This window comes from Chelmon rostratus, chromosome 18, assembly GCF_017976325.1.
Source record: "Chelmon rostratus isolate fCheRos1 chromosome 18, fCheRos1.pri, whole genome shotgun sequence".
NCBI classification, from domain to species: Eukaryota; Metazoa; Chordata; class Actinopteri; order Chaetodontiformes; family Chaetodontidae; genus Chelmon; species Chelmon rostratus.
The window spans coordinates 19999258-20012959 of record NC_055675.1 but is presented as its reverse complement, the minus strand read 5'-3'; the positions used below and the strand labels follow the sequence as shown (position 1 = coordinate 20012959).

At 43.8% G+C, this 13702-nt stretch overlaps 1 protein-coding gene across 1 annotated transcript in view; it reads left to right on the top strand.

Annotated features, from left to right (window-relative positions):
• Positions 1-2964: 2964 nt before the first annotated feature.
• si:ch211-202p1.5 (uncharacterized protein LOC103909337 homolog) overlaps positions 2965-13702 on the top strand; it is a 37752-nt gene continuing 27014 nt past the window's right edge. Inside the window, exon 1 of the mRNA XM_041959400.1 lies at positions 2965-3241. Within this exon, the coding sequence (XP_041815334.1) occupies positions 2965-3241 (277 nt within the window). The remainder of the gene's footprint in view (positions 3242-13702) is intronic.

Genomic DNA, 13702 nt, shown 5'->3' with positions numbered 1-13702 from the left:
ACAGAACGGTGATTCAGCCTATGATCCACCGATGAAAGCACTGGAGTATTTGTATATTTGCAGTATTACAAACTGGGTGTCGGTCATGACGCTCACAGAAAAAATGCTGCACTAAGTTACCGCTGATGCAAACCGAACATTTCCTGCTGCTGTAGCTTCACATTAAAAGCTGACGGAACATGATTTATTAAGCAGACACAGGAAATGTGCTTTTCTGTGATCTTTGCACCGAACGTGATGATTCATCGTCTGCGTCAACAAGGAAGCATCATTTTCTGCATTTTTTTGACGGTGGATCAGTTTGACGTATTGCGGGGAGTGAAGGAACCAGAAGGAGCAGCCGCGGTGAGCTGTTAGACGATGCTCTGCAGGCGACAGGCCGCACATCCCTTCTCAGAGAGGTAACCAGCAGAAAAATCAGATCACAGCTGCTCACAGAATTATGCAAAAAGCCTAACTGTTACCTGATATCTTTCTTAATGTGACATTTGTTCTGTTACCCCCAGAATTCTGTAGTATTAAACTACACGTGCTGCTACCACCATTAAGTACAGGTCTGAAATCTTTATGATTGACACTCCTTAAGGACGGACTGCGTGAGTACAAAGCTCAGGTTAAAGATATACATTCATACCACAGTTCATCTTTATCATAACGTTGTTGTTACACCGTGAGCACGGAGCCAGATGTAGCCTCCCAACCTTTCTTTCTGCTTCATCGACATCTCATCTTTGCCTCATTAGCCAATCACAACACTGGGATTTTTCCTTAAGTATGCGGTAAAGTAGCTAATCCACGAAGCACAGAGTGAAATATGCAAAACGTCTGTCACTACCTCTGCCAAGAGTCAAAGGAGAGAAAACACAAGAACTCCCACATCATTTATCACAAATTTTATGGAGATAAGGTGGTTTTTACAGAACATAGATTCAGACTGCACACACACACACACACAGTGTTGTCGAACAAACCAGAAATGTCTCTGGTTCCATTGGTTTCACTCTCTTGACTCCTGAAATTGATGTGATTCCTGCCGTATCCGGGTGAAGTCTGTGGTTTGGAAGCAGGAGCTGATCTGCTCAGACGTGTTTCTGAGCTCAGAGAGGCTGCCGGGGGAGGCGGGAGGATAATCAGGAGGAGGCAGCCGGCGCCCATTAAAGAGGAGAGGTGAAACTGCACATTCGTACATTCGGCCACATTTTATTTACCTTTCCTCGCTCTGAAACCGAGTCTCCCATCTCATCTGGTTCGGATTTGATTTGGAAGTTTTGACAGTAATAGTAAAGACAGACACCACATAAAGTCAAAACATGTCAGGTTTTATCAAGAAAATAATATAGATTTTAACAACTTGCATTTTCTTTCTGACAATACGCGCATATACACGTATTCCATACACCATTATAACTGGACTGCATGACAGTTTCATCATGTCATTTGTCAGCTGAACATAAACATACATAAATCCAGTGCTTACTTTGCCTCCTTTTCATTAAACTTATCTTCCACCAGTCGGCTGATCTCCACTCTGTTATAAATAACACCTCAAATTTACTGAAATTAAAGTACCTAACATGTTTTTAACACAAACCATCAGCCTCTCCTAAACGTAGCCAGGTAGATTTGGTGCCTACACCTGAGCAAACCACATGACGACGATGGTCCAGTCCGCCTGTACTCTCCGCTGGTCATTCATGCCATTCTGGTGGCATTCGGTTGTTTAGGTGTGAAAGAAGAACTTGCTGTTTGCCAAACCAACCCATCCATTGTGATTTATCCGTTTAATTCAGACTCCTGAGACGTGACAGACGAGCTGTTTCAGCCATTACACCAGATTACTGTGGTTTGGCAACTATAAGACAGAAATTCCCAACATCCCATGGAACAACATAAATATAAGGAACTATCCAGACTGACAGGCGATTTGTAAAGCCATTTCATACCACTGTATTCATACCGCTGTTGTTGAACTCCACTGAGGGGCGCAGGGACAGCAACCCACCTGGACCTGCACTTTTTAGATTTTACTTCTTTTTCTGATTCACAGTGTTTGAAATGAATGGAGCCGTAAAACCAGCCGAGCTTTCCGTGGCTTTTCAGGACCTCCCAGAGTCTCTTTACCCTGCTGGTTCGTAGAGAGGAAGAGAAGCAAAGTGTTCGCTGCTGCCTTTCAGCAGTAAAACACATTTGAATCATCTGTCAGGCTAATTTCCACTCAGGTCATGCGACGCTGCAAATCAGCCCGTCTGACAGTAATGAGTACATCGTCGCTTTAGCTGCTGAACTGTTCCTACACGTTTTCAGACGCTTGATAATGACAGCTCATCTCTTCCTCACACCTCTCACTCACGTCTCTCACACGAGAGGGACTATGACGGGATAGATAAGGGGATAAAAGCAGCACCTCCAGTCACCTGATCACCACACTCACCTGGGCACCTGCACCTCAGTCCGTCGGTGTTTGGTTCAACAGACTTTTAGAAAACACCAATAAATGAATGTGAAGTGAAAGCGTTAACTCAGACTGAAGGCCGCTTGGATCGAGGTCTTATGGGCACAATCAGTGGTTTTGAAAAGTTACTGACAGGAATGCAGGAAACCTCTATTAAACGCATAACTCTATAACATATGTACATACATGATCTGACTCTCAGTCAGCGGTGACTGAACTGCTTCATGATCACATTCTGAGACAGAACTCCTGACATGGAGGTGAATTTGAGGAAATATCTTAGCATTGCTCCCTCCATACCCCGCTCTCTCCCGTTTCCTCTCTTCCTTTCCTTTTCCTGCTCAGGAAACAATCAGCGCTCAAGATAAATGTTTGGATATGATTATACATCCTGTCAAACTGTAGCATAATGAATATTGATGAAACTCAGGAAACACAGGAAATTCCCCCTTTGCCTCAAGAAGAGAAACAGCAAGCTGACTGAAATCACCTCCTGGGAGAGTGTAGTTTAAATGTACATCAGTGCAGAAATTAATGCTTCACGATGGACAAGCCAGGACCCCCTTCTTGTCTCAGTCTGCCTGCAGCCACCCTTCCACCTGCAGGTCCTGTCATTGCCATGCTCTCTGACTTTTCACCTGTTTCAGTCACCTGCTCACCTGTTTCCATTTTCCCTCATCAGCCCTGCCAGAGTCACTGCTGCTCTAAGCCTTTGCTTTCTAGCCTCTGGAACCTGGACCAGGACCAATGCCCTGAGACCTAAGACCTGGAACCTGTACCCGCTTGCCTGTAAGTGTATGCATCTTCAGCTCATTCAAGCACAAACACACTGGAATCTCTTTGGACCTTTAATGTTGTTTTTCTGCAGCCGCAGCAAAGTGAGCTGACACCGTGGCGGAATTTAGCAAAGTACTGGACTTCGGGTATATTTTGGTATTGGTACTCTCGGGGGGTTTGCAGGACTTTTACTTGAAACAAAGTACTTCCCTGTAGTGCTGTTTTTCCTAAGCAAAACATCTGAATACTTCCTCCACCACAGAGCCGATGTGGTGGTGACACAAAGACAAAGAGATTTTGTTCAGGAAGTAGAATACTGGTCGCTTTTCGGATTCAATTTCATGTGTTTTTGTTGATTTGGTGGTTTGGCAGATTAGTGCAACCTTTTCCAGACAGAGACAGATCACCCTGTATTGTTCTCTCAGGATCATACTGACAGTGGTGATAATGGCCTGGTGAAGTTGCCATGGTTTGATTAAAAGAGTTGAAATCATCGGATGTGGCTGCTGCAGCGATGGAAGGAGTATTCTGACATTATTAAATAAATGCTGATGCAGCAGCAGCAGAATTTAACTGCTCGAGGTTTAAACACATGATGTACTGTATTGGACACTTTAATCCATCGTTCCTAACTTGGAAGTTCTGCAAGCTGAATTTATCTTAATTTTCTGGACTTTTCCGCCATCTTGAAACAAGAGAAGGAGCCTCAAATAGACACTGGAGTAAAAGTACTTAGTTACTTTGCGCCACTGGGTTACTGTCATGATCCTGTGAAAGCCGGTAAAGCAGCCGTGGAGTCAATCATGAGGCCGGTTGTACTCAACATCATTAGATAGAACAAGCAGGAGAGTGAGCTAACAATAGCTTTAATTCGCTAATGCTATCAGCGCGCTAACTGTAGCTCTATGTTGTTTCTGCAGCAGGACCAGAGCCTGCAGACCTTTTGAATTAATTTGCCATCTCTGTATTCTTTAATTTGCTGGTTGTTCAGTCACCTGCAGCCATGCAGGAGGTCTGTGTGTTGTTTGTCCTCATTTCCTTGTCTGTTTAAGCCAGACTGTATTATGAGTCATTATTTAATAGGTTTCTAAATTACCATGTTTGGCTGTTTCATGGAATGATAAACCCTGATATATGTGCATGTGCACACACATCTAAAGCACAGAGGGCAGGTGCTGAGCCGAAAGCGAGCAGATCATGAAATAAACAGCTCAAACACTGCAGGGCTCTACCGTCACTGTGAGCATCAAACGAGACAGTGGAGCCCTGCAGGGCGTGAGCTGTCTGTTTATGTCATACTTTAAGTATTCAGCGTTTCTAACGTCAGATACTGATGTGTTTAAATAAGCGGTGTGGTATTTCTGTGGGCTAAGAAGAGAAGAACATGAAAAATGTAAGCATGATGATCGGGGCCAGTCTAAATCCACACATATTTAAAGAAAAGGATGATCAGGAAGCAAAAAAGAAACTGATTCAGGACCAGCCCTGGAGTCTGCAAACGGAAAGATGTGAACAAAGGTAGAAAAACTGAAATCTTCATCAGTGAATGTTCAGGTTTGAAGGCACAATCTGTAAATAGATGTGAGAGGGGAAAAAATACAGTCCACTGTAAAATGTGCCACAACTAAACCAAATTTGGCCCGACTGACTCATATCAGTTTTTGACTGAACTTGTTTTTTTCCTCGTTGTAATACGAAGTTCGTTCAACCACTTTCACATGCTGGTTTGACTCATTATTTCTCTCGCCAGTTGTCCCAACCTCTTACTACACATTGGTGAGCAAAATCAATTAGACTGAACTTTATTCATCCAACACAGTTCAATCAGGTTGATAAAATACGTAGATTCACTAAACCCTGATGCTAACAGTTCCTCATTGATTCTTGTTTATCTCTCCACTTGTCAGATTATTAAAATTCATTTGCTCAAGTCGTGCTCAGCTGCTGCATAAAGTCTGACAACGATAAACAAATGCTGGAAGCTAGCAGAGCTAGCGTGTTGTTAGCCATGCTAATTGTTGTAACGGCAGCAGTTCAGTTCTGATCCACTGAAAAACGCATGAAATGTTATCATTAGCAGGTCTCTTATGAAGAAACTAAGATAAAGAAGGGTTCACTTCAAGTTTTACCACTGCAGACCTGCTGGTTAATAACTTAGCAGGGTCACTGTGAGCATGGTAGCATGCTGATATGAGCATTTAGCTGAACACATGCTGTGCCCAAGTGCAGCCTCAGAGACCCGTCAGCATGTTGCTTACATTTTATTTCATTAAAACTCATTTTTCTTCCTCCCTCGAGTGCGAGCTCCTCTTTCTCTTATCTGATTTATCCACCCTCAAACAATTTCCGCTCCGGTATCAGATGAGAGGAGGGCAAATAAAGACAGCTTTGTTCTGCCGGTTCTCCTGCAGGTAAACCATACCTCTGTATGTGTGCATACGCAGAACTCGGGCCAGGACAGTATATAATAAACTGCAGGACTCCACAGAATCTGAAACATGAACGTTTCACCTGAAATCTTCTTCTCTCCCCTCCTCTCATCACGTATCCTTTACCTCACCACGGTTTCTCCTCTTGTTTGCTGGGGGAAAAAAGCCTCTGATGGAAAACAGGCCCAGTCAGCCATCGGTGCTTCAGTGCGATGCAGTAAATCTTCTGCTTGGAGTTCAGAGTTTAAAACAGCAAACTGAGCTGCCTTCTCATTTCTTATAAAAGAGCGATGAGGGGAGGAGGGAGGAGGTTGACCGAACAGCAGAGCTCATAAACCCGTATATACGGTCGATATAAAGTGTGGTCGGAAGTAAGGGGAGACGGAGGGAGGAGGAGGACAGGATTACACACAGAGGCCATCTGGGTAAAGAGCCAACTCCTGAACTTGAATGAAGCTGAATATATGGAATTTTGATTGGTGGTTTTAGAAGTGTTGGAGTGTTCCTTATCAAAGAAGACAAGTTAATCGGTGGTGAAATATTGGGCAGCTGCTCAGACCAGTTTGGGGTGATACTTTCACCCGAGAGGTCCTGATCCTGGTCTCAAATGGCTTGACTCTGGCTTGACTGTATTACTTTAAATCAATCACAGCCGTCTTTCAGTCGCATGCACTTCATAATGTCGCAGGGCTTGTGTGGGTGAAACATTTGCATTGCAACATTTGGGGAGGCGAGCCGTGGCGTTAAAATGTACAAATCCTCGCAAAAAGAAAAGGCAACCAGGTTTGGGCTCGCCATTTTCAGCGTGGATCAGCACGTCAGAGGTTGCCGTGGTTTCCTGTGGCCACGGGAATTTTGAGAGCAGTATCACGGAGACCACCGAGGAGCCAGTGGCAGACACAGGCTACATCCGGTGAGTCAGACTATCCTGATCTAGTGATGAGCATCATGGCTTTTGCGCATATTTTTATGGATCCTACCCTTTTCCTTTTTTTTTTTACTGAAGCTGACCTCCGCCTGCTGGTGTTGCAGCGCCGCTCTGATGAAGCCTGGACCGTGACCTTTGACACCGGCAGTGAAACCTGAACTGAAAAAGAAAACACAGGCATTTAGATGTTATTTGCAAAAGAGTATTTAAAAAAAATAACATTTGCTTTAGAAGAATAGCTCAATTTTCACAGAGGAAATTTTTCTCACATGAGTAAGACATGAATCATAAAATACACTGACTTTGTACTTGTACTTTGTTTCCACTATAGAATAAATCAAACATGGTAGCATTCATATTAGATCACTTTCGAACGAGGATTTTTATTTATACTTTTTTTTTTAATAAAGTAGCTCTTGAAAAATGTGTCAGATATTGAAGCCTCGGCTCTTGTTTCATATATTTAATCACATCTAAGTAAATGTTTCATCAAATCAGCAGTTCACAACCCAAAGATTCACTGAATAATAGGAAATCCCCACATTAGAGCATTTTTGGCGTTTTACTTTACTCACTCTGCTGTCATTAGGGTTAGCGTAGCCGCCCGACTCACCCGACGACTGGCCCAACCTGACAGCCTCTTTGTGCATCACCGTTCAGGTTAATTATAGAATGGTTTGACCTCACCGGAGCAGCTCTTCCTGTCACACATGACAGATCATCAGCTCAGTGGGTGTTGAAAAAAGCCACATCCTGAAATCCCGAATAGAAAGTGTTGAAACAGAAGAGACCTTTCGAGGAAATGGAGGACGGAGGAAGTTCACTTTGCCACTTCTTCTCTCTTCGATCCGAACCTGCGGTGAGTCGGTGTGAGTCACTGAGGCGACGGCTCAGCTGTGCGTTTCTAACATGTGCTTTCCTTTCGACTTGTGGCGACCGAGACGTCTTTCTTCCACGTAAAGCTTTTTTTTTTTCTCCTGGAATGATGATGGATAGAAAATTCATAGAAAATGAGAGCGGTTTCAAAGAGCTTCCTCAGCACTGACGTGAGAAGGTGGAGACTCTAAAGCCGCAGAGATGGAATCTAATAATGAAGCATTGCTTAGATCGTCAGCCAGTTTCATGATTTGTTTGATTTTATTCATTTCAGTCAGTCTAAACCGCAATCAGAGCAGCATTAAGAGCTTAATTTAGATTATTTTGTGTGATCAGGGTTATAATTTTTGTTCTTTTGTTCTGTTTAGATAAAAGTAATGAATTACATCTTTCTGACGTTTATTGATGGTAACTCAGGCTCGTGCATCTGTGTGTGATGAATTAAACAATAAAATAGCCAGGTTGACATAATAATGGCTGCTCTGGCATTTCGGAGAATGGCATTTATACTGATCGTTATCATGAGAGATTGGTGGAACAGGCAGAAATACTGAGCAAAGGTGTGTCGAATCCTTTTACGTCTGAGTGTCTGGAGACAGACTGTGGTGGAAATCAGGCTTCAGGCAAGGGCCTACAAATCAGACCCCATATGCATGGTCCTAAAATCTGATGAGAGCAGCGTGCATGCACGTTTGAGGATAGCGTCAGTCATTAGTCTGCACAGTTTTATGTATCTGGTGTTTGCTCTTACACACAGATGGCTTCACCAGCGAACAGAGCAGCGGGAGATCTCCTCAGGTGGCGTCACATGACTCAGAGTAACGAAGCTGTTCAACCTGAAAACGCAGCACGTGCATCTCCGTGAGGTCAAACTCATTTTCATTCTCTGAACAAGCAGATCATTTCATTCATCCAAGCATTCAAATGAAAACCTGAAGGAGCGAGAGACTTCTTACTGGGTTTGTGCTGCTTTTTAGGAAATTATGAATCACTCAACAGGCGAGTTTCATCATTTCATGTCTTTTTATATGACGAAATCTAATTTGATGTTTTATTAAACAAGGCCTGTAACCACTTACTCTTCCCTTTCCACAAAACAAACAAATTGGCAGCAAATTACATCATATATTTTCTGGTCTTCGCTGCTTATTATTTCAATCGGTCCCTGGTGTGCACCTGATCGGCTCCACATTCACAGCCTTTACCGAATGTTAAAATCTGAGAGTGTGGGAAACTCAAGCATGATAAATCAAATGTGTGTGTTTGTAAAGTTTATGTTCGGCTGTTTGCTCGCTGTGTGTGTCTGCGTGTGTTTGTGTGTGTGGTTCATCCCTCAATGCTTTGAGCAACTTCCCTCCTTAATGGATGTTAAACGCAGCATTAAACAAAACCAAACAAATAGGCACAAACTAAATGAGAAACAGCTCTCTGTAATTTCTCCACTCCAGCACTAATAAGACTTCAGATATCCTTCATTGGATGCTTCGTCAGGTTTTGGCAAATACTCATCCCGAGCAGATCTGTTGCTATTACATCAGGCTTGTCGGCAGGGGAGGTTGCTTGGGGCAGTACACTCGCAAGTCTATTACACTGAGGTGTAGAAAAGCAGATAAATCAGCATATTTGGCAACGGAAATTCAAGCATTCCCTGAATCTTGCACTTTAGCTGAAGGGGTGTTGGCTGCTTGGTTGGTGGCTGGCTTTGGTGTTTTGTGCCACTGAATCACCAAGTTTATGATGAAAAACACGGAGACGGTTGGAAGGGTTCATGCGGGTGATTGAGTCAAACCATCTCACTATCAGTGGTGGAATGTGAGTACATTTCCTCACGTACTGCACAAACGTGAGTCTTTTCGTGCCACTTTCTACATCTCAGACTGCACACTACATTTATCCGACCGCTTTAGTTACTTTTAAGGTTTTTACACAGAAAACATACGGCAAGATGATAAAATATGAGACTCCACTGCAGCGAGCCTTAATGATTTCATGCCCTGTTGCACTCACCCCCACCATCATGATGTGGTTTGAGGGGGCTGGTCCTGGCTTTGCACATGGTGGCGTGGTGCCTTGACAACAACCCAGCCTTCAACTCCAAGAAGACCGAAAGCGACGCACTCACCTCTATCAGCATGCTGAGGTTGAATGTGTCGCCAGCTTCAAGGTTCTGGGTGTCCACGTGTCCTTCAGGGGACCTCTCTTGGACTCTCAACCCTGCTCATAAAGAGCTCACCAGGGTCTCTGCTCCTCCTGAGGAGACTGAGGAAGGTCCAGCTGTCTCTTCAGTTATATTCACTCAAGGGAAAAAGTGAGGACGAGCATCGGATCGGTTCTTAGCTTTGACAGATACCTTGAGTTTAGCTACCTGAACTGGTATTGGGACAGAAAAAGTTAGATGGGGACTCTTTACACAGGCTGCATAACAAAAGCCTGTCATGATCCGTGCCTTTCCACGCCTGTTTTACGTTTCTCCTTTGTGTTGTCAGTCTGTTTTTGTCATGTCCTGTTTTATTTTGAAGGTTCATCTTATGTTTCTTCTTTTGCTTTACTTCCTGTGTTTTCCCACCTTTGTAATTGTCTGATTTGTTTCACCTGTGTGTCATTAGTTGGCCTCCCTTGTATATGTGTATTTAAGCCTGTGTCTTCCCCTCAGTCTTTGTCAGGTTGTTGTCTGTGATTCCTTCCTGTACTGTGTGTGCGTTTTTCTTTATGTTGTCTTTGTTCATGTCCATGCCACATTTCAAGTAAGTGTTTGTCCATCGTCTTCTAGTGTTGTCTTTGTTCCCTTGCCTTGCCATGTCCCATGTCAGTGTTTTTCCATAGTACCTAGTGTGTTTCATGTGTTTTCGGATATTTGTTTAATTTTTCCTAGACCCTTTTTGTGCTTTAAGTTTTTGGTTGCTTTATTTCTCATTATGGACTCAGGCTCCTTCGTGGATTTTTGTTACTTCTTTGAACTTTTGATTTTGCTTAGGTACTCACCCGCCTACCTGCTTTCTCATTTCCTTAGTTAAGTTTAAATTACACCAGCTCTCCCTTGTGTCTGCATTTGGGTTCAACCCTTGTTCCCCTGCTACCCTACCTTCCTGACAAAGCTCGTGCTTTACTGGCACTTTATGCATGTAGCTGAGGCCCCAAGGCCTCGAACCAGGGATTCAAGTCTGTTTTCTGAAGAGTTTAATGTAATTGTGCATGTAGCTACATTAGTGCTGAGTACTGCTGCTTTGCTACATAGCGAGTGTAGAAGGGTTAAAGCTAATGCTAAGCTCTGATAGTGTTAGTGGCTCATACAGTGAGGGGAGCTGGAGGTGTTTGGGGAAGTTCGGGGCAGGGGTTGTGGGTTGAGGGTTTAGGTGGGTGTTTGGCATTCAGAGGGCAGGAGGTGTGTAGGAGGGGTGGCTTCAGACCAGCAGCGTCTGCTCCCAGCCTCAGACTGTAAGATGTGGTGTGTTCTCCAGCAGAATCCCACCGGCTCGCCATTGAAATTCAGTCACAACAAAGCTCGAAAACAGGCAGGAACACTTCCTGGATCGTAGCGACCTCACTTAAACGCTGAGGGGCAATTATACGAGCCCAGATGGAGCAGTCAACCTGGCCAGACGACCACAGACCTGTTTTGAACACTGCGTTTTGTGCATGCCTGTGTGAATGTGGGTTTCCGGTAGATTAAATGAAGAGACGAGATGTACATACTGTTCAGTGGCTGATGAAATTATCTTTTACAATTAGGGCCATATGTGTGAGCCTCTGAGGAGACCTCGCTATAGTCCACCATGCAGATAGAACATTCATCTGTGGGGAAGAATTTGCATTATTTCATCTTAATATTTCTCCCTGACCTGGAACATATGTTAAGTTTTTAGGCATGAAAGAGATGTGAGAAAATGAGTCACTACAAACAGAATAACCCCCCTGCCTCACACACACTCTCACACACACTCTCAGGAATGTTGATCCAGCCTTTAACTGGTGGACAGTAAGCATGAGGTGGATTTGCAGGCAGAATTAGGTGGTTTTCATACTCAGACCAATCAGGACATTCTGTTCATGGGAGCTCAAAACATCTGTCTTTCATCTTCTTGGAACAAATCAGCTTGCAGTTGATGCACCTGTCTGTCTGTCAGTTTCTTCGGGGCGAAGATGATGTGCATTTCTTCGTGCCAGAGCTGGCAGCAGGATGGGCCGTGTGGGTTCCCTGTGGGAATTTGATTTACACCCGCCTCCCAATGTCTTTTCATTACAAGCAAACTGAGCTGACGTGCTCAATAAAACCCCTGCAGTTACAGGATCAGTGTGTGGGATTTAGGTGGATATATTGGCAGAAATGGAATATAATATTTATAAGTATGCTTTCATTAGTGTATAATCACCTGAAAACAAGATTGTGTTTTTGTTACCTTGGAATGAGCTCTTTATATCTACAGAGGGCGTGGACCCTCATAAACGGAATCCGTCATGTTGCACCGCCATGTTTCTACAGTGGCCCAGAACAGACAAACACTGGCTCTAGAGAGGGACTTTCACATTATTCATGAGTTTTGTGGCCAGCGTGGGTTGTCCTACATCAGGCATGTCAAACTGATTCCACAAAGGGCCGTGTGGCTGCAGGTTTTCGTTCCAACCAATCAGTTTATCAGCTGATCTCAGTCTTCAGCTGATAACTAATGATCCCTTGATGTTGATTGGTTGGCCTGGTGTGCTTCTCTTTGGTTGGAACGAAAACCTGCAGCCACTGGGCCCTTTGTGGAATCAGTTTGACACAAGCATGTGTCCTATGCTTGGAAAGGGAGGATGAGGTTAGGGATTGTTCAGTTGGTTGCAATCTTCAACCTCAGCACTAAATCCAACTCACTGGTCCACTGATAGAAACAAATTCACATTAAAAATTTACCCAAGTCCTAAAATTTGATAATCACCACTTACGTAGTACATTGGTAGGTTTTTAGTCTTTTTCCTTCATTCTGGACAAGCAGCTCAAGCTGTACAAGCAGCTCAAGCTGTACACTGCAAGTTCCCATAATCCAAAGTCCTCTTCCACTAGCATGTTTTGTCTGAGCAGTGAATCAAGCCTCAGTCTACCACCACACTTGTAGCTCTGTCAAGCTGTACCTAATTATTATTTTGCTAATAGGGTTGCAAAGTGTAAATCTAGGTCAATTCTGGATAAATTCAGCAACTATAGCACCATTTTGTTTCTGCTGCAGCGCCTGTGACTGGCTTCATCTCCAACGGTCCCAGAGCCTCATTTGTAACCTGGTGACCGTGATATAAACCTATATGACATATATGACATTTTGCTGTATACCGCATTGTGTGGAACTCATTAGGTTTGATAACATGGGTCATGGATTGCTGTGGCACTAAAAACTGAGTCAGTGACTGTAACTGATGGCAGAGAAGCTTAATTTTAGCAAATAAACTGTAGGTTAATAAAGGTCGTATTGGCTCAGATACAGATAAAGTGCATCGGTTTAGTCCATCCCTTATTTTCATGAATGGGCACAAATTGTACCGTAGACCTGCTGCTGAGGAAATCTGAATCACAGCTGGTCCTGGTCTCTAAGCTGGCGAAATCTAGTTTTAAGACCTTAAATGTTGTTGTTGTTGTGGGGCCAAATAGGTCTGAGCACTAGTATGATGGTTGGTCTGGTTGGTTGGATTTGTAACAAAGATGCTATGATTAGTGTGTCCAGTGGCAACTTGGAAGCAACGGGGTACAATGGGAGAGAACTGGGACGTCACTTGGGGCCAAACAGCAAATCTTTGCCTCAGGGGCCCTGTCAAGGGTGGAGCTGGTCATGCTAATGAGGGCCATCCCCTGGAGCGTAGGTTCTCAGGTAGTTTTCTTTTGATGCTCTTAGTGAATTTACAGCTGGCTGTGCTTCTGCAGACAGACACATTCTGTTACTCTTTCTCTCTCAGTGAATGACACTTTTAATTGCTGGGTTTAGCTGAAATGTTTAGCCTACAAGACGACAGTGATGAGGAGGGTAATTATCGTCTGAAAGTTTATCACCACAACCCCACCCCGCTCCCGCGACCCTCCCGCCTCATCTTTTTCTCACCCCTTTCAGAGAACAATAAAACAGCTGATCAATCAGGCATTCCTTTACAGTTCATGCCATCCTGCTGTCATACCAGGGACAGATGGGAATGCAGAATTAGAAACAGCAGGGAAGGTTTTCCTTGAACTGAAGATGAAGAAGAACAGAACAGCTACTGCAAATATTGTTCTTCTAT